Source organism: Falco punctatus, assembly GCF_963210335.1.
Source record: "Falco punctatus genome assembly, chromosome: 6".
In the NCBI taxonomy this organism is placed as follows: Eukaryota; Metazoa; Chordata; class Aves; order Falconiformes; family Falconidae; genus Falco; species Falco punctatus.
In genome coordinates, this window is record NC_137585.1 from 45,586,484 (window position 1) to 45,614,448 (window position 27,965).

Consider the following 27,965-nt stretch of genomic DNA (forward strand, 5'->3'; position numbering starts at 1 on the left):
AAAAAACCTGACCTTTCTTTTCAATGAAAACTGGAGCGGATACAGCTTTGCTCCAAATTAATACAGGTGATTTATTAAAAAGAGGCTGTAAGCCCCTGAGTGAGTACTATGGGCTTCTGCATGCTACTGCCTTGAAACAGGGCTCGCAGGCACCGTAACCATCGGCAGACATGCAGGCGGATCAGCACTGCCTGCTCTTTGCAGGGGGCTAAAGTCAGAAACCACCAGCCCAACCAGCTACACAGGGCTGTGCCAAGCTCCAGTGTCATTTAGGGTGAGCCGACATCTCCTGAGGCCTCCCCTGAGGCAAATTGCTCATCCAAGGGGATGGGCAGCAGTCACCCAGCTTCCAGCAGCACCCAGAGACCTCACAGTCCTGCAAAATCCTGATTCTGTGCCAGGAAATGCACATGTGGCATTGAAATGTTTGAAGTGGAAGAAAGTGCTACACAGATGGTGTGATACAAGTTTGAATCACGAGTTACAGTAGTTAGATCTCAGTTAAAAAACTCTACGAAGTTTAAAACGTAGTCCAGTTGCAGTTGCAGAATTTATGTTTGTGGTTTAAAAAAACACCCTGGCAACTGAACTGCAATTAAGTACTGCCCTTCAGACCTGGACATTTCAGATGACTGCATATTTGAAGCCACCGTTTCAAGTGAAATTACTGTTTCCATGTGTCTGAAATAAAGTGCTACCAGAAGTGGGAGTAAAGCACAACACAACTCCAAACAGAACACAAAACTCCAATGTTTCTTTAGGTGAGATACATGTTGCTATTGGCAGTTACAAGAATTGCTGGAATGTAGCTCCCTGTAATAAATTAAATGTCATATTTGCTAAGCATCCAGCTTGCCATCTGGTCACCAGACAGCTGCTGTTATTACGTTGCAGGTAAAAAGTGGTGTTTAAGTGCAGGGAACTGCAGTGTGCCACTCAAATAAAATCCTCTAAGCTCCAGCGCCTTGGACTCAACATTTGTTTAAAACCCGGCATAATTACATGCTCTTGACTTTTATAGCTTCTTTGCAATAACACAGGCTAAAGCAATGCCAAAAGAAGAGATCCCACAGGAGCAAGCTAGGTAAATACCCTGTTTTTCCAGCATGCAACTGCGGATGCATCAAACACCAACAAATCCCTTTTCTTTTTGAGATAGGCATTGGTTTCTACACACAAGATGCTGATCATTCTCCCTCAGCATTGCACCAACCTGTAGAGGAGCCAACCCGAAGCTGGGATTTGCGCAGGTTCTTGCTGGGTGCAGCCCCCATCCTGGTATGCAGGTACATGACTGGGGTGACCACACTGAAAACTGCACTGGGGTGCTAGCTATGTGGGGCCCAGCACAAACGAAGCAAGTACTGCCCTGAGTGATGCCCTGGATTTGCTGTCCCTGAGAACGCTCCCTGGGGAAGCTGAAAAAGGAGCATGCAAGTCAGAGTACCCCAGACATGTCCCACTGGCTGGCCTGAGAGCTACAGATTTCAGTCCCTGCCCTGTGTCACAGGCTGGCATAGTTGTTGGTGTTGGGACACAGAGGCTGGCAGTAGTGCTGAGGGCCTGGAAAATTCCCAGTGGGGTACATGCAGCCTTTCTTTTTTAGGTCCCACTTTGTAGCGAGCCCCAGTTCAGAACCACAGAATGGTTTGGGTTGGAAGGGACCTTTAAAGACCACCTAGTCCAACCCCCTGCCATAGGCAAGGACATCTCCCACTAGATCAGTTTGCTCAAAGCCCCATCCAGCCTGGCCCTGAACACTCCAGGGATGGGGCATCCACAGCTTCTCTGCGCAACCTGTTCCTGTGTCTCACCACCCTCATAGTAAAAAAAGTCTTCCTTATATCCAGCCTAAACCAATTTCAGTTTAAAACCGTCATCTCTTGTCCTGTCAGAACAGGCCCTGCTGAGAAGTCTTTCTCCATCTTTCTCACAAGCCCTTTTAAGTGCTTCACTGTGAAAGGAAGTTCAGGCAGCTTTTTGGGGGCACAAGAAAAGGGAGGCAGGAGAAGAGAGGAAGATAGCACGTTCTGTCACCAACCATCTGACTTAAACCTTTTGCTAATGAAATAACTATCCTGGGTCTGTCTGGCAGGTCTGGAGATCCTTGTTTCAGAGCTGACAAGAGCACAGAGCAGCTTCTCCTAGCTGAAATGCAGCTAAGAGACACACTTTGGTGAGCAAACAGCTTTCAGTATTTCTGCAAGGTGGCTTCCTAGCCAGAGCATGGCTAGAGGTGACCCCAAATGATTGCAAAGGGGTCTGAACAGGTGATTTTTCTCAGACATGAATGCTGGTCTCCAAGGACCGGGCTTGCACCTCAAAACCAGTTCTCAGAAGAAACTACCATGATATAACGGAACCCCCGATTCATAATCAGATTTGCTCCCTGCTCTGTGTTATGTTAGAGGGGAATTTTAAAGTTTGATTAAACTTTCAGACAAGCTCATTAAATTAGGCCACTAGAGGGAGCAGCCTCTAAAAGTCCAGAGCTGGTCACTTGGGGACATGTCCCCACGAGTGGGGACACTGGAGGGAGGACAACCCCACGGCTGTGGCACCCAGGGGAGGTTCTCCAGCACTGCAGGACAGGCTTAGGCACCAAAGGGAACAGTGTTATTGTTAGCACCTCCAAATGCATGACTCACTATCTGCTGTTTCTGATATTGAAAATAATTGCATTTTTTCACATATATTTTTCCTCTTAGCAATGTAATGTCTTTCTTCTTTTTTTCAAGATCTTTTCACATGACAATAAGTGTGCATAAAAAAAAAAAAAAAAGACAAAAAGAAAGATGAGGTCTAAGCTTGTTAATTACCTGGCTACTCTGGTTTATGGGAACCATAACTCAATGTGGTCAGCAGCTGTTTTGACTGGTTGCACAGTTACTTCTCAGTGAAGGCGGTCATTATTAAAAATTAATCTGGTGACCATTAATCTTAACATACTTGCATTTTGGCCCAAATCAGACTGATTTGCATCCCCCCAAAACCACAAGACTGCAAGATCTTGAGAAGACCATTAAGGGCAATGCTCCCTTTGGCTTTCCTGAGGAATCAGCATCATCTGCCTCATTTGCAGTTGTGTGTGGGGTTTCACTGGGTGAGGGGACAGGAGGTTTTGGAAAAGACAGGAATTAGGAGCTCAGCAAAGTGAGGGGCAGGGCAGTGCCTACATTACCTAGGAATCAATTGTGCTAATTCATCAAAATAAATGTGATGACAAGGGATGACAGTGCAGTAAAATAAGATGGGTAAATGCCAGAGTGGAGATTGCAGAAGGAAAGGGAGCTGGAGCAAGGACTTTCTCTTCCCGACCCAGGCAGACCTACCTCTCCTCCAGTGCACGGGAAGGGACTTGAATATCTGGAAGTGCAAATGGCTCCTCTCTGCCTCACATCATCCTCCAGCCCGAAGGTGGCCGAGCAGTTAGCAGCAAAGTATTTGTAAGGCTTCCACGTCTCGCCGAAGTCCTGGGAGCGCTCCAGCACCATGGCGGCCGGCCTGGGCGACTTGAAGACCACAATCAAGTGAGTGAAGTAGAAGGCAGCTTCCAGGTCCAGCCGGATGGTCTCGCGGGGGGCGTCCTGGGCCGCCTGCCACCAGGTGCGGGGCAGGCGGAAGGGGGAGTCGGCCATGGCGGCGGGGGGGTGGGCCAGCCCCGCGTGGGCCCTGCTGCACCGGCTGCAGGTGGGACGCTTGCAGCGGCGCTGGGCATCCTCGGCATAGGCGCAGAAGGGCTCGGTGGCATGGCGCCCACAGGCTGTCTCCGTCCGCAGCTCCCGCCCGTGTGCCAGGTTGCCCATCCGAGGGTTGCAGGCCTTTTCGCAGGGGCTGACCGCTCCCACCACGCTGACCAGACCTGCAAGGCAGAGAGCAGGGGATGACACCCCACGCTGTCGGAAGCAGATACGCCCCATGGCGCACTTCTCAGGGACACTGCCCCTGCCAAGACCACATGCTGACGGTACCTGCCAAGCCCCGGAGGGGCTGAGGGACAGCGTGGAACCGCTGCTCAGCTCTCCCCTCCATGGAGCTCAGTGTGTCTACAACAGCAAAACAAACCAAAAAACCCTCAGGGCTTCCTTGCATTTGGGAAAATCCCTACCAAGAGTTGCAGAGCAGAGCAGTCAGCAGGCAGGACAGATGCCTCCACCTCACCCTCCCACCCCGAGGGACCCAGAGCAGCACTGAGGTTTCACAGGCAGTGACTGTGACCGTGCCACCCTTGCTCCAAGGCCTTCATTGGGATCCAGGTGGTACAGGGGAAGGGGAGAAAAGCACAAGAAAGACGGGCTGCCAGCAACGCTGGGGTAGCCAAGGCAGCATGCTGGTGGGAGGCCAGGAGACGGCTGTGGGGCACAGCATGGCTGCACCCCAGCTCACCATGCAGCAGATTGGGTGTCAGGGTGCAAGAGCTGGTAGGAGTATCTCCTGACACTGATAACCTCAAACCTTTACCCCTTTCCCACCCCTTCATCCCTATGCCAGTTCTCCCCACAGTCCCAAACTGCTGCCGCCGAGGTCATGGTTGAATTGAAGCATCACTGAAGTTTGGGAAGGCTGTCACTGATGTGTGTAAGGGGGGGGGGTGTCGGGAAATAAATAATCCTTCGTCGAAATTATGCTGGCAAGCTGCCTCATAGCTGAGGCTCTGTGGTTTTTGTTCAAGTTTCTCTGGAAGCCTTGTTGATTAAAAAATCCACAGTTAAAGTGTCAAAGAAAAAAAAAATCACCATGGGGTTTGGTGTGAAACCATCTGCAATGTAACCCTCCTGGTGCAGGAATGTTTGATTAGGGGCTCTCCACGTCTTTATTAATAAATGTAACAGTAGGTCAAGGCTGTATTTGATCGACCATAATTGTCTAACACAAAAAGAAAAATAAAGGTTTGATGACTTGGATGTGGGCAGGCCAAACCATCTGAGGTACATAATGTCGCCTTTATCACCTGGCCAATCACACATAGTCAGCTTTGTGCACCAATTATTTTGGCTTCTTCTTGGCACCTCTGTTATGTCCAAAGGTCGTTTCAGTCTAGCATCCAATAAGTCCTTTATTTGGAGTTTATTCAGCTTTTGTCTACAGTGTCATAGTTGCAATTAAGCTATATTACACACTAGCAGAGGCTAACCCTTCAGAGCCTGACAGCATTCCCCACTCCTTCTGCTCCTCAAGAAACCCCCTGTAAAGAAAATATTTCTACCACTAAAGGTCTATACAGGTTTTCTGTACCGATTATTCAGAACAGATGTGGACCACTGCTTGCTATGCACCCATTACATAGCACCTCTGAATCCAGCCTCTGGATTTCACCAGCTAAACAGTCTTGCAAAATTTTTAGTGAACAAGAAATGCTCAGTCAAGTTAGCTTCTTATGGAGACCTCGTAAAACCACACCTGAGATGATCTACATTAACTGTGCAGAATACGTTTACTCTAGAAAAGTAAACAAACGTGACTGTAAAATTAATGTAATATCACTTACATCTCCTGAACATCCTTTTCAAAGCGTTGTATAAACATTAACTAACCTACACAGCTCTCCTGAGGGGTAGGTAAGTAAGTGTTATTATCATATTATCAGTTAGGCTTGCCACAAGTTGGTCTAATTTATATCTTTGGCAGCTTTCCTGGATTCTTTGGCTACGTGTAACACAGCGCAGTTAGCCGCTAAACAAGCAGATGAACATTTACTGCGGTTCTGTCAGTTGCGGGGTTGCAAAGCAGATTTGGGAAGAGGTAAGAAGAACAGTGAGCCCTGTCAGCAGCCCAAGACAGGTCAATATTATTTTTTGCGGTCATCAGGTCCTTTTGGTTTTTGCACACCATTGATTGCCACCCCGGGGGAGGCAGTGGAGGACCTGCTCAGCAGGGGGTTCCCTGGTGACAGGTGGTGGCAGGGCTCAGTGTAGCTGTCCCTGGGTGGGGGGCAAAGCTCTTCCTGAGGCCAGCCAGGAGGGGTTGGCTACCAAATTTTCGTGTGAGACTCTGGGAGCTGAGAGTATTCAATTGCTCCCAGCTCCTGGTATGCTCCAGCCCCGGTCACACACAGCCACTGACTGCAGTTGTCTTCAGGCCAGGCACAGAGGGTCCTTCTCTTACCTGGGGCCAGGGACCTTGGCTTCAGCAGGATTTGAGAAATGCCGCTGGCACACAGACATGGCTCCCAGGGGCAGGAAGGGGGGTGAGGAAACCCCCTTTGAGAGGGTGTTTGTTTTCACTTGAATGGGAAAGAGTTGCCTGACAGATGCAGAGTACCGCATGTTATGAAAAGTGACAGCTTTCTAGCGTAATGCTGGCTGCCACAGGAATTCAGTAAAAGGACAAATGAGAGCATAAAGATTTCCACGCCACCAGCCACAAGTTCATGACTGCTCTGCTACAGCCCAGGAAAAGGTGCTTTTCCTTACTTGTGCTTAATGAGTCTGCCCAACTAAATACTCCCATTCTACACACTGTACATGCCACCGGACTGGGATCTTCAGTAACGAGAGCACGAAGCGAATGCCATGACTCACCTGTAAAACATCCATGGAAAATCATATGCTTCCTGCTTAAGCATTTTAGCAACACTTGCCTTGTGATGTTTCATTTGTATCTTGTGCCTGATTAAATGTTTATTTCCCATCTGGGTTCGTTTTTTTCTTTTCAAAGAAGAAAACTGGCACTCGGCTCGCAACCAGCCGAGGAAGCGTTATGCAAACTGTTTATGCTCAGTTGTCTCTGCCGCGGAGCGGCAGGACCCCGCAGCGGGCAGATCTGAGCGCAAACTGTCTGTGCTGCGGGAAGGGGCTTTGAAAACCCTGCCCGCCTCGCCCTGCCCCGCCCGGCCCGCCTGCCGCCTCCGCGCCCCGACGGCTCGGGCACCGCCGCCCCGGAGCGCCTGCGGAGCGGGCAGCGCCCACCCTCCGCGTCCCGCGGCTGCCCCCCGCAGCCGCTCCCCGCGGCACTCCGCGGCCGGGCCCCGCTCCCGTGTCGCCTCCCGGCTGCCCCGAGCGCAGCCCCCGGGCCGAGCCCGCCCGGCCCCGCCGCCCCCCCGGCCCCGCGCCGCGCCGCGCGCCCGGACCCCTCTTTGTCTGCGGCGCCGCCCCGGCCCGTTCCCGTGCTCCTGCCCTTCCACGCGCGTACGCGCGCACCTACGCACACAGCACGCACGGACACGGGCACACACGGCACGCACGGACATATATGCGTAGGTACATGCATACGCGCGTGTGTACAGATACGTGCACACACGGACGTACGCGTGCGTATGCGGCGCGTACACGCGTGTGTGACACCCGATGCGTGCGCGCGCCTATGTACCCGCACACACCCGTGTGCGTGCACACGCGCGGATATACATGCACGCACGTGTATGTACACACACGCGTACACACGCACGTACGGCCCCGTATCTACCTCGTACGCCTGCGGAGGACGGAAGACGCCGAGCGCCGGACGGTCGCGACCCACCTGCAGCGGCGGCGGCGCCCAGCAGCAGCGCCAGCCACATCCCGCGCCCCATGGCCGAGCGCCCGCCGCCCGCCCTGCGCGCCCCGCCGCCCCGCGGCGCGACCGGCCCCGCGCGGCATCAGCGCCCCGCGCGGCACCGGCGGGCGGGCGCGCACCGCCCCGCCGCCCGCCGCGCACCGCCCCGCCGCCCGCCGCGCACCGCGCCGCCCCGCCGCCCGCTGCCCGCCGCGCAGCGCCCCGCCGCCGCCCGCCCCGCGCCCCGCCCCGCCGCGCCGCCGCTCTGCCCTCCCCGCCGCCGCAGCCCCGCCGCGGGGGGCGGTTGCCGGTGCGCGGCCAGGCGCGGTACTGCAGCGCAGGGTGCCCCCCGCCCCCCCTGCCGCCCGAGCGGCTCCGCTCGGCAGCCCGAGGCGGGCGGGCCGGTGCCCGGGAGAGGGACCCGCGCCCCGGGGCAGGGGCCTGTCCCGCACCAGCCCCGGGAGGCGCCGGCTGCAGAGCCCGGCGCGCTGTCGGGGCGGAGCGGGGCGAGCGCGGCCGTGAAGCGCAGCCTCCCCGCGGCCCGGCTCCCTCTCACAAGAGCCACCGCAGACCGAGTTGCTACGGGCTTTGGAGACTTTTTTTGGCCCGGTCCCGGCACCTGAAGGACCGACCGGTGGAGCCACGTAAGCATGAGAAGTTTTCCCTGTTGGCAGGACTTGGCGATCTGTGGCTTAGCTCACAGGTTCCAGAGCCCCCAAGTCCCACACGGTCTGGTCGGTTCAACAGCGCCGGTCACCGTACCTCAGCAGGAGTTTTGGGCTCTGAAAACCGGAAAAGACACAGCTACAGCTATTTTTTGCGGCCAGCCCGTTACCTTTTCAGTTCTCAGCAGAGGGACATTAGGAAAGCAAGGGCTAAGCGCTTCTGAGCGGTTGCTTTTTTTACTCACCTGAATCTAACCTGGGAAGTGAGAGTGTTGCAAGCCTTACAAAATGTTTAGTACTTCTTTCTCTGCACTTTGAACTTGGATAACTTAAGAACGACTCGGTTTAAAAAAACAGTATGATGGTATCTTAAGACCACCGTGCTGCTTTCTGCAATGGATTTCAAAAATGCCATGCATTCAGGGCTGCTCAGGGTTGTATCGTCACCAAAATGCTCCCTGAGAACTATTTAGTCCATAATCTACTGACAGCAGTCAAACATCTGGCTCACGGGGCGGTGCTGTCTCTATATCTATACCTTAAAAGGTACAGGTACGTTGATCTTGGTCATCTTTCTAATTTTTCAGTGCTGACTTACATACCATCAAGAAGCATTTTGCTTGCATTGCCACTGTCATTTTCTCTGCCCTCCAGAAAAGCACATCTAGACAGGGAATTCCAGCCCCCGGGCAGCCGTCAAGCCCCCATGGCCACTTGTGAGCTACTCAGAGGTTTGTCCTCGCCATGATGGGGGCTGCACCCACACTTTGGAGCCTCCTCACAGCAGTGGCCATGGAGGAAAAGGATGTTCTGGAGGGTGTCTGCCTCACATCTTGCAAAAGGGTGATGGGCTGCTGAGGAATCACACGGGGGGTTGTGCTGTTAAAGCCAGGTTGCAGCAGTCACATCATGCAGGGCTGGGAAAGGGAAAGGGCAAGCCACAGGCGAGGAATTTATCTCCGTTGTAACTCATCGCTCATAGTTCCTCCTACGTCAAAACTGCCTGGTAATAAGTCTGCCCTAGGGTGATAAGTCCGGGTGGACCTGAGCACACTGCTGTGCCAACCCATTTGGTGTTAGGAGCATAGGGCAGGCTGAAGTCCATGAACAGAAGGAGTAATTGTCTTGGAAGGAGACGACAGGGCTGACTGGGTCAGAGGGTGGCTCTGGGGAAACCCCTGGGGCAGCAGGGAAAGAGGTGATCTGGACTGAAAAACTGCAGAACAAAATCTTGAGAGAGATGGATGACGGTATCAGTGTCTGGAGAGGGAGAGTGATACCAGGCTCGAAAGGAGAGAGAAGAGCAGTGGCCAGCAAGGGAAAATGGAAGGAGAGAGGCTACACTGTGGGCATGGAATCACAGGGACAGAGGAGCGAAAGAACATGTGGTAAGGACGTGCCCACAGCAATGGCAGGGGCAGGAGGTCTGATATTGCTGAAACAGATCCATGGCATAGAAAACTGGGGACAATAAAGGGCAATTTCCAGATAACCCCAGGTAGGACATCCCAAAGCCAGCTTGAGTATCTGAAAATTTGAGAGAGCTCATGAACTGCCTTCCCCTTGGTAGCATAAGCCTGCTCTTTCAAGGTGCTGACGGCTCGCATGCCGTGATCCACATAAGCCAAATAATGGAGTTACACTTTCTTTCTGCCTAGCAGCTCTGCAACCTTATAAAACCTGTTTGCTCTTCCTAGAAGAATTTGTTTTACTTGTTGGAGGCCACATAGTCTGCAACTCTGGCCACAGGCAGCTCAGATCCTCCCAACACCCCCTTCCTGGCTCTTGGTTGCCCCATGGGACCTGCACAAACACTCATCCATGAATGCACCCAAGACGGTGGCTCACTGAATAGCCCCTGCAGAACTGTGTATGGCCACAAGCTATGGGCATCTTCCCAGGGCAGGTGTCGCTGCTTGCTGCCTCACAGGGCTGGTGGGAGTTCAGCAGGTTGTGGGGAAGCGCACAGAGATGTTTCAGCCCAGTTTTATTTTCTTTGTCTGTCAGTGTTGCCTCTTGAGGTGCCAAAGGAGAAAAACATGTAGTTAAGAGAAGCAAAGTGTTTACCTCTCCCCAGATTTTCTTCAGGATCATAGGCTTTTGGGTTCACGCTGTACTGCTGGTTAAGGATGAGCAAAAGATGTTTCCAGCTGTCATTCCTGCAAAGTCGTTGTAGGTAGCCAAGTAGACAGACAGGCCCAGAAACGTGAAGATCACCTGTTTTTGTCTGGTGTTTGTATTTTTTGATTACACTTAAGAAGTTCTTGAAGAGTGATGATGTTCCCTGAGTATATGTGTCCCAGCAAGCTAGAGGGGAATAAGCAGGGGTGGCAGGCCCAAGGAGGTAACCTGGGGGAAGAAGCAGAGCCTGCTGCTTTGGCAGAGGTGCCCAAGGGCATGATGCCATCCCTGGAGAGAGGTAGCAGAAGCCCTTTGGCCTTTTCTGTCAGAGTGAAATCCTGGCCCTTGAACTGGGTGATGACAGAGGATCCTCTGCAAATTTCTTCCCCCAAGCCCCTTGCCAAGGGTAGGGATGAGCCTGGATTAAAATTTTCAAGCCAGTGTGTGAAGCTAATTTTAGAACAAAAACCACAGGAGGAATACCTCACCTACCACTCAGTCAGAGCTGCCTGACTTAGACTTTTGTCATAGAAAACTCGAAAATCCAAAAGATCAGATTTACTTTTTAACTAGAGGTTTGTTCAAAGATCACTATTTTCTCTATTGGCATCTGTCTAAGTATGCAGAACTCCTGTTACAGTTTAACAGGAGGCCCTTGGGGCCAGCGTGGTCCTTCAGACACGTCTGACTATTTTACGTGGTGTCACATGTGCCGTCTTGCACCTGCCCGTGACTCACTGCTGCCCCACGGACTGGGCATGGCCCACTCGGCTCTGTGTGGGGAACGGAGGTGATACCCAAACGGAGCACTGCACCTCGGTGGGAAGACGAGAAGCTGGACTGGAGTGCTCTCCACCAAGCAGCCTAACCACAGGGCAGCAATTCCAGTAGAACAATTACCTACGTGCTTTAGCTCTAGAGATGCTCACTTCTAGTTTGTTAGTGATTTTTCATTAAGGGGCCCTTTCAGATGTCCTCTGGGCAGGACTGGATGTATCTCATGCATGGCTCAGCAGTAAGTTGCTGGTGGGAGAGACGGGGGCAAAAGGATGCCCTCCTTGCACTGGTGCAGAGCGTGTTGTGTTACGCAAGAAAGAGCCATCACCATACTCCTGTACAGAGCCCTTCCCCGTGGCAGCTATGGCTTGCTCCACATCATTTTTACTTGACCAGGTTTGCCTTTTCCCAGTGTTTTGGATGACCAACATAAAATGTCTAGGTGATAGAGGTAAGTGATATGGTACTGGTCCTTTGCCCTACTGTGTTGGAAATGGTGATGCTACTGTTTCTACAAGGGGTCTACTGGATTAGCAGTCCTTTTGACTTTAAAGAAAATTTGGCTGAAACAGATCTGGTGGCTGTTGCTGTTTTCAGATGATCCATTCCTCCAGCCATGAACAGAGGTTGATGTACCACATGCACATCTAAACATGTTAAAAAAGCTTTATTGAAAGGAATAGAAATTTGTTTGTTTCAAGAAAAAATATGCTCTTTATTCAAAGTCTACTGAAGTCAATGGAAGTCAGCATCTGATCTATGGATTTTGGATGGAGTCTGAAGCCACTTCCCTCTTGTCTCTTTGGTGCCACATCTTTAACATTTTTTATTAAAACCCATTGTTAAGTCTTGTGTTTCTCCATTTCTTGCAAATCACTGAAAATCTTCCAACTGTCATCAAATGATCGATGAAAACACTGACTCGTCATGTTTTGAAACAGATTGACTCCTAAGTTTTCTGTATGAAAATAAACTAAAAGATGAGCCAGAGTTATAATTACTGATTAAAGTTTTGTATTTCCTTTTTTAAGTTCCTGTTAAAGCTGAGTTCTGATGTAAAGCATCACCCTACAGACAACTGCAGAAAATGAAGGAACCAAAGTGCCCTTAACTTTTCCCTGTACCCAGTGATCGACTTTTTGGAGCTATTTTGCATGCTGGACCAGTGTGCATACGAGAACAGAAGCACTTTCATGGGATTTAGTGTAATTGGAAGTCAAGTCACAGAAGCATTATTGCAGTGATAGTGCCATTCTTCAGAAGCCTGTAATGAGGATGGAAAGCACCCTGTTTCTGCCCACCAGAGGGAAAAATGCAAAGGGTCAGCAGGGAACATGAAAGAGAGGAAGAAGAAACCCTGGAGTTACTCACTGCCATTAATTTTGTGTGTGGGCAAAGCAGAGACCATTGCAGTCTCTTGGGTAGACTTCTGCACACTGCACAAAATGATAAATCCCTTTATTGAGCACAGGCAAACCCATTTACTGTGTAATCTGGTAAAGATTTGAATCTTTCTCCCTCTGGTTATAGCATTGGTCCTTCCAGTGGGCAAAAGGGTCTCCCTGCAGCAGTCAAAGGGACGCCTGTGCTCCAACAAGGGTTTATCACCTGCATCATGAAAGCAGGTATCACTTCCACCCTCAGGATTCATGTGAAGGATGAGAGGGTTAAGGCTCATTCAGGTGCTTATGATAGTTGCTACACTTCTCTAACAACACCAAAACACCTTCTGACAGGGATTTGTTTTAGGAAGAAAGGTCAGCCCCCGGAGCCCAGTGCCGCAGGGGAATGCCTGGCAGCACAAAGGGCTGGGTTCAGGTACATTAGATTCTCTGCATCCACTGCTGAAAAAAATGTAACCCAAGCCCCTATTTTCAACAATACCTTTTAAAGGTTCTGCTGTCTTTCTAGAAGTAAGAGGTGATCTTTGAAAAAATGGCTTTTTATTCTCCAACTGTAGTAGCTCAAAACCCACATCAATTATTTTTCACATGCAGCTGCTTTTTATCCAAAACCCATGGCTCCAGGCATCTTGAGGGTTTTTTTCACTTTCTCTCTCTCTCTTCTTACTATCCATTTTGGACAAGCAGGAATGAAGGGGAACCAGCTAATCTGCCCATGTTCCATTTAGAGGGGATTCAGGACGAAAAAAAGCAAAGCAAAAGCAAGAAGGAGAAGGGGAGGACTTGCTAAAGTAAGAAAAGTGTTGGTAGGCAGTTGGCGTAATTTTTTTGCAGTAAGACCTGCGCTTGCTGGATTAATTCTGTCACTGCTTTCTTAGCTCCCACATAACCTCTGCCCCTCCTCCTTCCTTCCTTTCTTGGGTAATTGATATGCAGATATCAAGATAATGATGACATTTAAATGCCATAGAAATCCACAGCACAGACACTTTCTATGTCAGTTCTCCACTCCATCCTGCATGCTACAAATTATTAGGAGGATTAACCTGCTGGCTGCTTTCTGAGTGCCACCTCTGCCAACTTCAGCATCTAGTCGGCAGAAAGCCTCCAAAACACTCCTGGCAGCCAGGGAAGGCAGCCGGGGTGGCGAGAGGTGGCTGAGGTGGTGAGGCAGCCAGCCGTGGCCAGCAGCATCGGGCTGGCAGTGGGATGAGGCCAGGCACAGCCCTCCCAGGCCCTCACTGGCTCTTGTTTCAGCCCTGGCACCCAGCCTGAAAGCTGGGAGCGGGATGCTAGAGGGCAGCCCAGCAGCCAGCAGCAACTGCAGCCGTGGGATGTGGGGCTGGGAGGAGCGAGGCAGAGGGAGAAGGGTTAGGCAAGGACATCTGTCACCTCTCTGCCACCCTCCAACCCATACGGGGAGCTGGTCCGAATGATGCCTTTTGCTGGAAAGCTACCAAGTGCAGCAGGGTCAGCTCATCTTTCATCTCCGAGAAGCGCCGGGCCAGCTATGGCGTACTGCAGCCCGTGTCCCGGTTCCTGGTGGAGGAATGACTCCCAGCATTGCTATGCCTCACTGCTGATGTAAGGTGAGACAAACCCCCAAAACTGGGGTTCAAGGTGACCAAGGGAGGTGTCCTCTGCCAGCTGGCATTAATATGTGTGTGGAGACAGAAACCACTGTGCCATGCTCTCCTTCATGCCTTCTGCAGCGGGAAAGGAGGGCAAGGCAGCTGTGTTTGCTCCTGCCTCTCAGCCAGGGCATCTGCCAGCAGGACTTGTTTGCAAGACCTTGGGTGTATGGGCATGCAGTTGTTGCTGGGGCCAAGCCACTCCCTTTAGCATCTTCTCTTTGCCTTTTGGTTCCATCCCTGAGCATCATCCTTCCATGATCCTCCTTACCTCTGGGCTGCCGAGTGCCCTGGGGACTGTCATGGTATCCAGTTCTTCCATGCTGACCTGACTGATGGGAATTTGGTACCAAAGCGCGTGCGCAAGCCTATTGCAGTGCACCATACAGAAAGGTAATTAAGCAGAGACAGCTGCAGGGCCTCTCAGATGCAAATGCAGAATGAATTTAGAAAAAAGGCTTAAAATGTAACTTTGTAAGTCAGGAGTAAGGTGCTGGATGGTCAGAGGTTCCTCCAGGACAGTGACTTGCTGCTGACCCGCCTCCCCAGCAGGACCGTTTGAGAACCACATTACATTTGAAATAAATTTGAAGATTTAAATAGCCTTCAGTTACAATCACTACTCATGCGGGGGAAAGATGGTATTAGTAGAAAGCAAGACTGGAAAAAATGTTCCCCCATCTGCCTGATCAACAGGATGAGAAATGAAAACCTGACAAACTGCGTTTAGAGATGCTTAAAGAAGCATTTGGCAGTGGTTTCATGGCAAACTTGGGGAGGGTTACGTGGTTGTAAATCACCCCCTCCAGGCATTACAGGTCTCTTTAAATAATGGCATTTTATCAAACATAGCAATAAAGGCAGCATTTAGGGAAAGTAGGTTATTGTTTTGTGATCTCATGGGACCCCATTGAAAAAGAAACAGAAATGATTGCCAGACAACATGTGGAAAAACACTGACTAAATGATTGCACTTTGGCTGAATGAGCTGCTGGAATAGAAAGCTCCTCTCTGGGTCTAAGAGGTACCAGGAGCGTTGGTCCCCTCTTGAGCCTGAGTCCCTTTGGCAAGCAGTGCGAGGGCTGCTGCCCTCGGGGCCAGCAGGCTGGCTGCAGGGCACGCGCTGCCGCCTCCGGAGGTGGGCAGAGCCCCACACAGAAGAGATGGGGTTTGTGCCAGTGAACCAGCAGCAAAGATGGAAGGTGCCATGGTCCTGAGGGTGGCAGCATGGGCAGGGACATGACTGGCAGCCACTCTTCTTCTCATCTGTGTAGCAGAGACTCCATGAAAATACAAAAGAAATACTATCTGTTCCGTACTGGTGGGGAAGCTCTCCTGACAGAAAAGTGTGTTAAAGAAGGTCTGTTTTCCATCCTTTCTTTGGAAAACAAAGTATCTGCAACTGGGACATCAGGAAGAACCCAAAGGAGCCAGATCCCTGTCTCCGAGGATACCAGCCCCGTCATGTGAAGGTCCCTTCTTCTTATGATTGCACCTACGTTGGTGAGATGGAGAGCATGGCTAGGTAAGTGTGGCCCCATGGGTGTCCTGCTCTGGCTGTTTCTCAGGCTGTATTTTCAGACTCACAACATGGATTTTGGGTTAATCTGGTTCAGAGGAAGCCTCCAGGCCATCCTTCACGGTGTCAACCCAAACAGTGCATATCACTCGTGTCTCCCAGTATCAGCGAGGAACAGGCATGTGCTGGACACAACATAGAACAACCTAAAAACGACTCCTTTGAACGTGACCCTGGATGACAGTAAAAGCAGTTATTTCACATGAATTGCTGATCTCAGTGTGCCAGAAACAGCAGAAAGGTTTGATGGTGGTTGACAGTGGCACCTTGCCACCAGGGCTTTCAGTCACACTGCAGTGTCCCCATTTTCAGGCACTTAAAATGAGCACATGCAGTGTGAATACTCACAGTCTGCATGCACCCTCTTGGTGTCTCTGGTAAGGCATTAAAAAAACCAGGCACTAGAAGTCAAACCAAGCTGGAAAACCTTGGCCTTTGTCCTTGTCCACTCCTTGCCTGCTTTCATAGAATCATGGAATCACTTAGGTTGGAAAAGACCTGTAAGTGTAAAGAGCAATAAGACTCCCCAAGTCTCCTCCAGACTAGACAACCCCAGTTCCCTCAGCTGCTCCTCATAAGACTTGTTCTCTAGACCCTTCACCAGATTTATTGCCCATCTCTGGACACGCTCCAGCACCTCTACATCCCTCTTGTAGTGAGAGACCCAAAACTGAACACAGCATTCGAGATGCAGCCTCACCAGTGCTGAGTACAGGGGGGCAATCACTGCCCTGGTCCTGCTGGCCACACTGCTTCTGATACAAGCCGGGATGCTGCTGGGCATCTTGCCTGGCTCATGTTCAGCTGGACATTAACCAGCACCCCCAGACCCTTTTCTGCTAGGCTTTTTCACTTTGCTTATTTACTAGTGAGAATTGTGTGATGATTTCTTTGCTTTTGAATCTCTCCTTGGGGCATCAGATTGGTCACACAGTCACTTTTACCAGTCCCACTCTTGTTAGCTGTGCAGTCTGGTGAGCGCTAGCACAGTGGTGGGTGCCCATTGCTACAGGGGTTCCTGCTAATGCTGCTCCTTTCAACGAGATTCAAGAAAAAGCCCCGCATTATCCCAGACACACTAAGTCTTAATTCAGTCTTGTGTAGCTTGGTCCTTTTGTCCACTTGCGAGTGAAAGTGTCACACACTGTTGCTAAAAGAAAGGGAATGTGGTAGCACAGACAGTGGACCACCAGGCACTGGATCTGACAGTGGGCTCAGGCTATGCCTTTTGTGCTGGTGGAAGATGCAAATAGGTGTAATTTGCCCTGCTGGCTCAACGTCGTCTTTTGTTCTGTTAGTTCAGGGTCAAAATGTTGCTTTTACAGCCATCCTTTATGGATTTGCAAGGCAGAGCGGGCATGCTGGGAACCAGAAAAATACAGCCTGGACAAGTGCTGGAACCTCTTGGGCATAGAACAGGATACCCATGCAGGCACATAGGCACAGAGAAATCCTAGTGTGATGGTCATGCCTCTTTTTGGGCTCAGGTAAGTCAGACTATCTGTCTGGAGAACTATGGCACAGACGGGGCCTGAATTTGGCCACACTTCTATTTCTCCCTCTGCAAACTTCTTAACATCTGTGCAGGTAAGCTGTAAAAAGTAATGTGTGTGATACAGTGGCATCATTAGTGCTTGCTATGATCTTTAAATCTGAGGGGACTTATTTAAATATCCCCACCAGAAAATTAAACTGAGATAGTTTGTTTATACTAAGGAGAATGTGAATAATATAGATAGTAAAGAGATGACACTTGATCAAACCACAAGGCTGTCTTTAAAGTCTTGACTTTCAGCATATTAGAGAAATCTGTCTGTCCCCATGCCCCTTTCCTTAGTATCAAAATCTCAGCTCTGATGTTGCTTTTGCTATGGGGTCTTGGCAGCCCTTCCACCTATTCTAGACATTGTTTTGCTTTCTGCTGGACGTACACACAGGGTGACATCATGGCTATTTCTGGTCTCTGACAATAATCTCCTCTATTTTGACAGGCAGAGGACAAAGCCATTTCATATTTATGATTCCTTGAACATATCAGACTGATCTGCAGGAAAAGACTCTACAGTAAGACTCACCACATTGGGATGCAGTGGAAAGGCTCGGTGCCAGAAAGAGTTTGTGCTGGTCCAGGTGCATGCATTATAGTCAGACTTCATGCTGCAGGTTACTGAGTGTGCGTATCACCGAGTGCTGCATAATTTATAGTGGAAAACACACCTTAAAAAGGGAATTTCTTGTTCTGTATGTCTAACATGCATCTAGTAAATTATCCGGAATATATCATGTCGTCAAATTAATTAGCTTCTTGTAAGTGGAAATGGAAGACCACTTAGCTCTTTAAACTGAAAGAGCTCCATAAATGTGGAATGTGCTGTGTCTGTACTGTTGTGGCAGCTTAATGTAGCAGATACGGATTCATGTAGCTCATGCATGTCAGTCTGCATTTAGTCTAGTCACCCTGTGGCTGCTTTCAAGCTTGGATCACTAGGGAGCTTTTAAACAGAATTTTTTATAGTTAGTTAAATATGACAGCCCTGGTTGTTCAGTGTGTCCGTGGATGTAGGACATGTACGGAATGGGAAGACAACCAGGGAACCAGCCTAAGTAACACTATTCCCAGCTGCCTTATTCCAGGATACGTTAAAGATGCCAGGGACTTCATGACTTCTGCTCTGGTTGAAAATTAAGCAATTAAGCTAAATTAGCCTATATTAAGCTCTTGCTTACAGCTATTTTTGGTACCTCTAAACCTCAAACAGGCGGCAGTGGAGACATGAAATATCAGCACAGCCAGAAAGATGCTGGATCTCCTCTAAGAGAGTCCTCTGGCAGATCTCCATCCTCCTCAAAGCAGCTCAGGTTTCCAGACCCTGGTGTGTGGGCCTCTGGTTCCATAGCATCCAGCAGGAACATGGGGATCTGGAGGCACTTTGCAGTACATACCAGTAAAATGACAGATTGTTACCAGAGGACACACTGGCCATGTGCTTTTACCCAAGAGGTACCCAAGACTGCCACATCTGCACACAGCCAGGTGCAACAGTTCATCTAGGTCTTTCAGCATGGACCTGTGGACTCCTATAAAGACATTTCAATAGGCAAGCCTTCTTTAAGGGATTGCTTTAAATTCTGCCTGAAATCTGCAGGGTAATTTTGATAGCTGGTGGCTGAAGACCACTTTTTCTGGGCAACTGGCACCTCCTTCAAGTACCAGTACTTGATGCTGTGACTGTGCTTCTGTCACGGCTGGGGGAGAAAAAAGCATACAAAAAGGGATGGATACCAGCCAGATGCTACTTTTGTATGAAAGAGACCATTCTATAAACAGCCATGACACCCTTGCTCACAAGGGTATGTTAATTCAGTGGGGAACTGGGACATTTGTACAGTAGTTTTGAAGAAGGAGTTTGAGTTACTGTGTATGCTTAGACTGGGACATGCTCAAAATGGAGGTTTTGCTCTCTTTTTGCTGTTGCTCTTGACTTGGTTCCCTGCCAGCTTTGCTGTTAAGCCTTAGGTGGGTTCTCTGCTTGGGGCCAGCTGGCACAGCTGCCCTTTAGGGTATGATTTGATGCTTAGGTTGGGGAGATTCAGCTTGTTCATTTACTGACATTGCTGAAGGTCCTTATCAGACATTACACTGTCAGTCCTCATGGATTTCCAAGCTGTCTCAATGGCAGGTCCCTGAAATCACTGGGGGTCAGGGTGCTTCTGTAGCACTTCAAGGCCATGGAAGCATCATTTTCAAGAAAATAAAAATCACTACCTAGGACTGAGTCAGTAACTTTTTTTTTTCACTTCACCATCTGATTAGAAATGTGGTTGTTTTCTTCTTGGACAACCTCACATTAAACACAAGGAACAACACTAATCGTGCCCTTTCTTACTTCTGAAATGAAAATCCGAACATCATTGACTTTTGGTGCATGTTTTGCTTTTTGCCATTTGCAACATACTGAAATGTCAAGTTTCCCAAAGCAGCCGAAGGACTGAAAGATGCCCTCGCCCATGAACAGTGAAGTATTGATTGGAGTCCTGGGCAGAATTAAACCTCCATCTCAGAAACGCATCCTAACCAACCAGCTATTGTAGGATGAATTGTTCTCAGTGTTTTCTCTTACCTATGTAGATTTCCTTAGCAAACTTTGCAGCCTGCTGCAGCAGAGAGATTGTGCATGAGAGGATGGCTTTATCACCTGGTGCTTTGGGTACCACACTGTGAAGAATAGCCTATCTCTACAATGATATATGTACAAGTGCAAAGTAAATATATATGCACAGACGCACAGTGTCAGCAGAAGCTAGGAAAAGGAGCACACTGAAAAACACCCTCCAAAAAACAGAGCAGTGTGGTAGGAGATAAAAGTGCAAATGTCTGCAGGTAGTGAAAGGGCTAGAAACAAATTCTCGTGCATCCTGAAGGATGCATTTTCAGCTGGGACTGCTATTTCAACTGGGATGACACCAGTAGCAGTTGGTGTTGATACTATTACTACTTGAATTTAAACTTTTGTCTTTATCACAAATGAGTAATAAAAGTTGCTGTGGCTCTTATGAAAAGGTTTATCCCAGCATTTCCAAATAATTATTTCTTGTTATAGCCAAATCTATGTGCTTAATCCACAAGTATTTTCAGCTACTCCAAATGCATCTTTCAGTGAATCAAAGCCTTGACAAGTTTTTTTTTTCTTCTCCTTGTCCTGAACTGATCAGCTGAAACACATACCATATACTTTAAGGAGAAAAAACTGGTCCATTTGGGCTGGAAAACAAAAATAATAATGAATGAGCTTTCATTTCTGTTGTCTCTTTTTCATCTCTTCTTGTTTTCTTCCTTACTATCAGTTCTTGAATCTCAAACTTTCTCTGCTTTTCCATGTTGCAGCCTAGATCCATCCCTTACTTCCTGCCATCATGGTCTTTAATTTCCTCCTGTTCACAAAACCAATCCTACCCCTGTAGCCTACAGTGGATATCTATCTTCTCATCCCTGATCTGTCATTCATACTTGCCCTCTGCATCCCCACCTCTTTCTCTTCCCTCATTCCTCTTCTGCTGTTACCTTTTTTACCAAATTAGTGTAAGTTTGTGTGTAAGAAATTACCCCTGAAGAAGATTAGACAATCAAATAATAAAGGAAATGCTCAAGCATGACAGACCGTACCTTTCTGGGTCATTATAAAATTCCTTACTTTGTGCTATAAAGCATGAGTCTGAAAGCCAAGTGATCTGCAGAACTAAAAAAATGCGAGACAATCACCCTTTGTGCTTTCTGTCTTTATAAAATGAGCCTAGACCTCTTGGAAAGTGTCAGTTGATAGCCTTGAAACTCCTCCTTCACAGGGCAAGCACAATACTGCAGTGACAAGGTAACTGTTGTGCTTAGCATCTGAAACCAACAAAGTTCAGCAATGCAGTGGCGTGTTTCCACCGTTACGCCCGTAAAACCTCTGAAAGACAAGCATGGAAGTAGTCTTGGCATTGCAGGAGCAGTAGCGCAGTTTGTAAACAAATTCCCTAACAATTTTCACTTACTGCTCACTGGTTGAATTTGCAGAGCGGTTCTGGCACATGAGAACGCAATTTCCTTCAGAGGCTACTAAACTGGAGGCTCTGCCCCAGCTCTGAGGCATCAGCAGCACTCCAGCACCCAGAGGCACAGATGGGATCACATGAACAACCAGTCTTTCAGGCAGCTATAAGCCACATGCATGGTAGAGACATTACAGTCCAAAGGAAAACCTTTGGGTGGATGCTGCTTTAACCTACTGATCCATCTAGCATGATGAATTACCTGTTCATGCCCTGGATCTCTAATGCCCTGACCCCCATATTCCCTTTCCTGGGCACCTGGCATTCTCCATCACCTTACAGGGAGCACAGACAGCTCATTCAGGGCAATACAGACAGGAAGATGGCAAGATGCCTAAAAAGCAGATGACAGGATGCTCAGATTTGCAACACTTCTGTCTATTTGTGGCCCCAGTCCCAGTGGAAATTGCATTCCTACTCACTGAAGCACTGCTAAGCCTTTCAACCCGAGTCCTTCAGCTCAAGTTTTATGATGCCAGGGGGATTGGGCTCACTGCCCACCAACAACACAGGCAATGAATTAATGTTGCTTATGTCCTAAGACCTTCTCTGTAATAGAAAAAGACAGAACCTAGAGGGTTATTTACCACCTTGGGAACCCCACTGCAGAGAAGATGCTGACATGCTGAAGGGATTTATATAAGAGCAGGAGGAATCAAAGTGGGAGGACAGACTTCTGTTAGATGGACAGAGAACAGTCTGATCCGGCCGAACAACTGGAGAGAAATACTGATGGTATACTGATGGTATACGAGCCACGGTATGGTTATTCAATGAAGTACAGTGTGCAGCACAGCTGAGCAAAAGGAAATCATAACTGAATGCCAGGAAAAATGAAATAAAAGAAGAAATGTAACAAGATTAGGGGATTTCCAAGTCCTTAAAAATAATAATAATGCATAATATAGGAATATCACAGCACTGAGAGAGTGAGACATATGAGAGACCCCTTTTTCCGTTTCCAGTTTCTGTATCTTTACAGACCATAAAATGGAATGTGCTGACCTGCAGAGCTAAGATTTTTAAGGGAAGCAAATAAACACATACATAGTTGTATATGAATGAACAGTCTGTAGCAATAGACAGGATCAAAACCTTTTTTAAGACACAGAGCAGACACTAAGCTCTGGGGAGTATCTCTAACTATGGTCAAATCACTTCATAGTTTTCCATTCTGGGCCAACTTGGCTCTTCATCAGGTCTCAGCCGTTCTCAGAGATGGGATGATGAATGACTGAATCATGACTGAGCTAATGTTCTTCCTCGGTTTAAAAACAGAAAGCACCGGAAAAGCATGAAGAGAGATAAGCAATGCTTAAGAGGAGAATTCAGAATGATCCAGGAGTTAGTAAGGATGGAAATATTTTTTATAGCTTTGCAGTTTTGGCACTGGACAAAATTCTAAATACATTCCTGACAGATGAGATCCCCAAACATCTGGAGACATAGGAGTTGATAAGAAGCCACTTAGTCACATTTCATAATGGATAAATTTAGACATTTCTAACAGCTGGACTGACTGTGAGGGTTGGGCAGGGTTGTGGATGGAAGCTGTCAGAAGTTCAGCATGGAAACAGCCTGACAGCCAGGCTGGAGACCAAGACTTTACCTCGCCATCAGCAAGGGGAGGATTTCCCAAGTGCAAGGGGGTGCAAGGAGGTAACAAAATTCTCCCCATGTTCCTCACCGATCACTGCAGATCCAGGTGGTGGGAATGTGTTCCGCTGCTCCTGTAGGCCAGCAATATCCTAATCCCGCCACAGGCACCTGGTACAGAAATGTCTACAGGAGTCTACAGGCTGAAACAACAGCTCCGAACCCCACCTGCCCCTGATGCCCCCTGGAAACCTGCTGCTTTGGGGACAGGGTTTCTAACAACCCTGGCAGGGACATGGCGTGCCCCAAGGTCGCTTTTTTGTGCCAGGGTCTGGCCATGGGCTCTAGCAGCCTTGTGTAACTGCAGCATTCGCAGCACTGTGTCCTGCAAGGGAGGGGACAGCCAGGACAAAGCTCAGACCATGAACTGGGAAGAATTTTGGCATCTTACAGCCCTTGCCTAAATACATTTAAGCTTCTGGAAACCAGGCAGGAGTGGGAACACCGCAGGACAAATGGCTCAGACTTTTAATGGGTTTAAAATAGGTTTGAAATCAAAGAAGATGTGATCCAGTGATCCAATGTCGACTGACGTTCCTGAGAGGCAGCCAAGAAAAACAAGCTGCTGTTCAGAAACCCGCCACAGAACAAAGGAGAGAAGAAGGAGATGAAAGGGAGAATGCAAAAAAGCACGAAGCCATCAGCTCAATACGTGTATCTAGCAGAGGACTGCCATGTCAGCACTAGTATCTAATGAGGTCAGATGAAAAAGGATTTTTCATTCAATAAAATCATGTTGATGTGCTTGAAATGTCTCTGATTTTAATAAGAAAATAATTACTGATTTCTAAACACATTTCAAGCCATGAATTCCCTTTCCAGATTGGATGAAAGCAGGACAAGTTTAGGGGGTTGATACAGTTTAAAGGGAACCAAAGGGGTCATTTTTCTTTCTCTACCCATCCTTCAATGTATAAAGCAATATTGCCTTTACGTTTGCTGATCTAAACTGAAGTATCGCCCTTACCCTGCAGTCTTTATTCCTCCTTTCTAGTGTAGAAAGGCCAGAGAAAAGGAAGAAGCAAAAATGAAAGTTGCTTGTTTTTTTCTATAAGGGCTTGAATAAAATAAGTTTTATACTTGCCTGAAATCATGTTTTTAAGCCATTTCACTAAAAAATTCTGTTCTAAAGTGGTCCAACAGAAAGTAAAACTCATTTTGAGCTGCTGCTTTATCCAACCTATGTTGTCCATTGCTGCAGCAATACATCACTAAATCTGAGCAAACTACACTATTCTTTGAAAGGGAAGGAGACGTGGGACACATTATTTTTTATACATTTTATGAACAGAAATACAGACACAATGAAAGTAAACAAATTATCCCAGCCTGCAAAGGAAGGCAGAGGCAGAACCAACAACATAGGTTCAGAACAGAGCCTGGAGAAAATTCAGTAGTGACTCATTAGATTGCAGTCGTGAAGGGTTAGTCCCCAGTCTTCATCTTCAGACCAGCGATTTATATTTTCTGTCTTGGGACAACGGATTTTTTTTGGTGAGTAATTATGCAGGTTTGTCTCTGGCCTCCTACACAGAAGCTCTGTATTTTCTGAAAACAATGTCTGGTGGGATTGACACTGAACTGTCTGAAAGCAGATTTTAGTGTTCAGTGAGCAGCAACGATTGCTTGTATTTTTGAAAGCAAGAATAGATATGACATGCAGTTTGGGTTTCTTTTTCCTAGTTAATTTTCAAGATTATTCTAAAAAAGAGGACTAAAGCACAATCCCCAAAACCCAGCAACTGGCTTGCATATGTCCACATAACAACTGTAACATTCGTGATGTTGCTGGGACATGCGCTGTCTTTATGGGCTCTTGGTGTAAGAATTTTAATTTATCTTAAGTTAAAAGTTTAAAGCTTGTGCTAGCTTGTTCCAAAGACCTTTTGTAATATTAACTGAATTATGTCAAGTATTTTCTGTCAGCTATAAGATTTGTCATAAATCACAAGAAATCTTGTAATAATGTAGTTCTGAGCATTATGTCTCCAAAAAGCCCCTTTCATAATGGGAAATACTGTCTTATGTTTTTGAATGTCTTTCTTTCCTCCCTTCCCTTGGGCTGTGCTTTTTTCTTTCTTTTGTCCTTTCTAGGGAAATTAAAGCTTTCCTTTGGACTGACTGGAGAAAATCAACCATTTAGTTAAACTCTACGTACCTTCCTCACCTCCCTGTAATAGAGGCAATTTCCTTTCATCTGCACAAACATTTAGTACACTGGACTCCAGATTTACCATTTAGTTTCTCCTCAGTAATTTCCCACTTGAAATCTTTTAGCAAAGATGGGCATGAGTGAGCTTATGGAAAAGACTTCTTGATGCTGGAGACATTCGGTTCAGAGCCAAACCCACCTCTTGTGGATGACCAGCATCTATAAACATCCAACCCAAAATACCAGAACTAGGTAATGCTGCCTGATGGAGCTGATTCTCCCAACATAAAGAGACCTCCTGGGTGTCACCCTCCTTCTTGTATATCCTGGGGAGTCCCAGGGCAGAAGGTGTCAGCCCGCTGACGCAAGGCTGCCCAGAGCAAAGGTAAGGAAGCGGAGCTGGGTCCGGTGCCCATTTGCAGGGGTGTATGCCCCTGGGCAGTGCTCAGAAGCCAGGGCCACGCACTTTGGTCTGTAACACTGAAGGAGCACGTGAAACAGGAGAAAGGAGATGCTGGCACTAAACAAAGCCAGCGAAGGACTGTCTTTGAGAAGGTAACATGTCCAGGACCAACTGACGCTACCACTCTGCGGTGACTTAAGGCAGGCAGCAGCTTTGGCTAAGCTGCACACTGCAGAGTCACTGGGACATGGCTATTTACTTGTTTTGACTCAAAACACGAAAGGAGTAGCTGCTGCAGCTCTTCAGTTTCAAGTAAAGCCTCACAGGAGTGTGAAAGTCTTTGTGGAATATGTCTGTGCAAGGCTGGCACGTGAAGTCCCATACTGGGGACTGTGATGGGTTTCTATGGTTAAGCGAGAACCCTGCTTTGACCACATTGCTTCACCTCCTCTCCCTTCTCCTTTGGAAGAGCACTGACCCCGTCACTAGGCAATGGCAAGCTTTGAGGCTGGTCGGATCAAATGGGAGTCGTCGCTGAGAAGCAGCTGGCTCCTGCTCAGAGCCACCTCAGTGCAGGAGCCTTATCTTCAAGGAGAGACAAGTGAACCTGGGTGCGGCCATCAGGTTGCCTCCTGAGACAGAGCCAGATGCAGCAATGCAATGAAGCAGGAGCTGATCCTGGGGCTCTGCTCCAGAGCCTTGTCCAATGTGGACTTTAGGCCCTGACACACCCCTGAAATGGCACGTAGACACTCAAGAAGGCTTTGAGCAGCGATTAAGTGACAGCCCTCTGCAACCCTAGCCCTAGCCCTAGCACCAGCCCTCTGCAGATCCCCTGGTCAAAGCCACTAAGGGCAGTCAGTCATGCAGCAGGGAGTGTATAGTTTTGGGAAATGAGTCTGAAGTATTTGTGGTTTTTTTAAACATTAGCTGAGTATCTGGGCAAATACTTTTCCAGCTATGGGTGTCCTACAAAATGTTGGCTATGGTGTTACACTAATGAACCTTTGTGACTGGGGTGCCTCAAGGGTGAGCCAGTGTGGTTTCTGATTCCCTAAGCAAACACCAAGGTTCCCTAGCATGAGCAAGTTGAGTGGTAAGTAGTGACTAATGAACAGCTGGTATGAATTCTTGACACTCTTGGAATCCAGAAATATGTTGATGAATTCTGGCAGAAGTCCAGATATTTGTGAAGTAATGACTGAGGTGGTAACGAACTACAGCTGACTGGCTTATTCACGTTCAGAGGCTCAGTGGTTTATTCCAGTGTACATCCAGCATCTCTGGCCCAGTTCTGGGTCACCTCTTCATGTCTGGAAGGTGGTGTGTGCCTGGGGATGCTACAAAGCACTGCTGCAGTGGGGACCCACAGGAGTACCAGTGCTCAGGTGCATCGTGCACATGCTCCATCTCAAGGCAGCCAAGACTTCTGGCTTGTGTGAGCCAAGCCCCTTCCTATCTGCAAGGCAAGGTGCATAAGCAGCTCTGCAAACACTGGCCTGGGGAGAGTAAGTACCACAGGGAAGGAGGAAACTGAGCATCCCATTAGGAAATGTCAGCGGCTTCACCTTGTATAAGGAGCAAAGCAGAGAAGACTAAAGTTGATGAAGGACAGGGAGTGCCTGCTTAGGCCAACAGGGGCTGAAAGATTTAGGATCAGAAAATTTCAAACTGGGAAGAGGATTAGTCTCTGGAAATACAACTGGTAGATGAAAAACGGAGAAGGACTGGAAAATTACGCTAAAGTGCATAGACTTTATGCTGTGAACATATGTATTACAGGTGCTGACAGGCACCAGTAAATCCTGGCCTTTTCTACTGGGTCACCTTCAAAAACAGGACCTAGGGTGATTGAGCATTTTTGAACACACTGCCTCCTGATGAGGCATACGCTAGATTTATATCAATGCCCTGCCCTGATTTCAGTAAGGCTTCTCTTGATGTGCACAAAGACAAATATGACCAGACCACCCCTTGGACAATCTTCCTGCAATACCCGAGTATGCATCTGGCTGTATTCTAGCCCTCCTGTGCAAGCAGATACATTCAATCTCCGTGAAAACAGGCATATTTCCCTGCATGAGCTGAGAATGCTGCTCACAGATTTCCTTGGGTAGATTCAGACAGGCATCTCAAATTAAACTAAACGCAGCCCAACAAATGGCCTTACTTTTCTTTTCCTGTTTTTTTGAAAGGGATTTATTCTAATGATAAATGAATTTAACTGGCAGGCAAAACCACAGATGGCCGAACATGACAGATTGATGTAGCCAGATGGAATCATGTTTGTTTTAACCAACAGTCAGTAGGCACAGCAGCAACAGCCTTTTCATGCCGCTTTACAGGAATCAAGCACTCTGAAACTTGATTGGAATTATGTCATGAGAAATAAATAGCCCAGATCAAGCCAGAGATAACAGAGAGTGCAAGGCAACGGCGGTGCAACGTTGCTTCAGAGGGGAAAATGCATCTAGAAGTTGTTGAATGTAACAAACCTGAGGACTGAGAGGAAT

The 27,965-nt window shown here is 48.2% G+C and overlaps 1 protein-coding gene across 9 annotated transcripts in view; it reads right to left on the minus strand.

Annotated features, from left to right (window-relative positions):
* The window catches only part of NTN4 (netrin 4), a 68,833-nt gene extending 43,310 nt beyond the window's left edge, over positions 1 to 25,523 (minus strand). For 2 of the 9 annotated variants that reach the window (XM_080392643.1, XM_080392635.1), the window contains exons 1-4: positions 7,405 to 25,523; positions 6,414 to 6,521; positions 3,972 to 4,046; positions 3,333 to 3,862 (exon numbers count right to left, since the gene is read on the minus strand). In XM_080392643.1, coding sequence (XP_080248769.1) covers positions 3,333 to 3,862; positions 3,972 to 4,046; positions 6,414 to 6,521; positions 7,405 to 7,510 — 819 coding nt within the window. In that variant the 5' untranslated portion in view covers positions 7,511 to 25,523. The other 7 variants (XM_080392636.1, XM_080392637.1, XM_080392638.1 and 4 more) reach the window with 7 other exon arrangements.
* Positions 25,524 to 27,965: the final 2,442 nt, after the last annotated feature.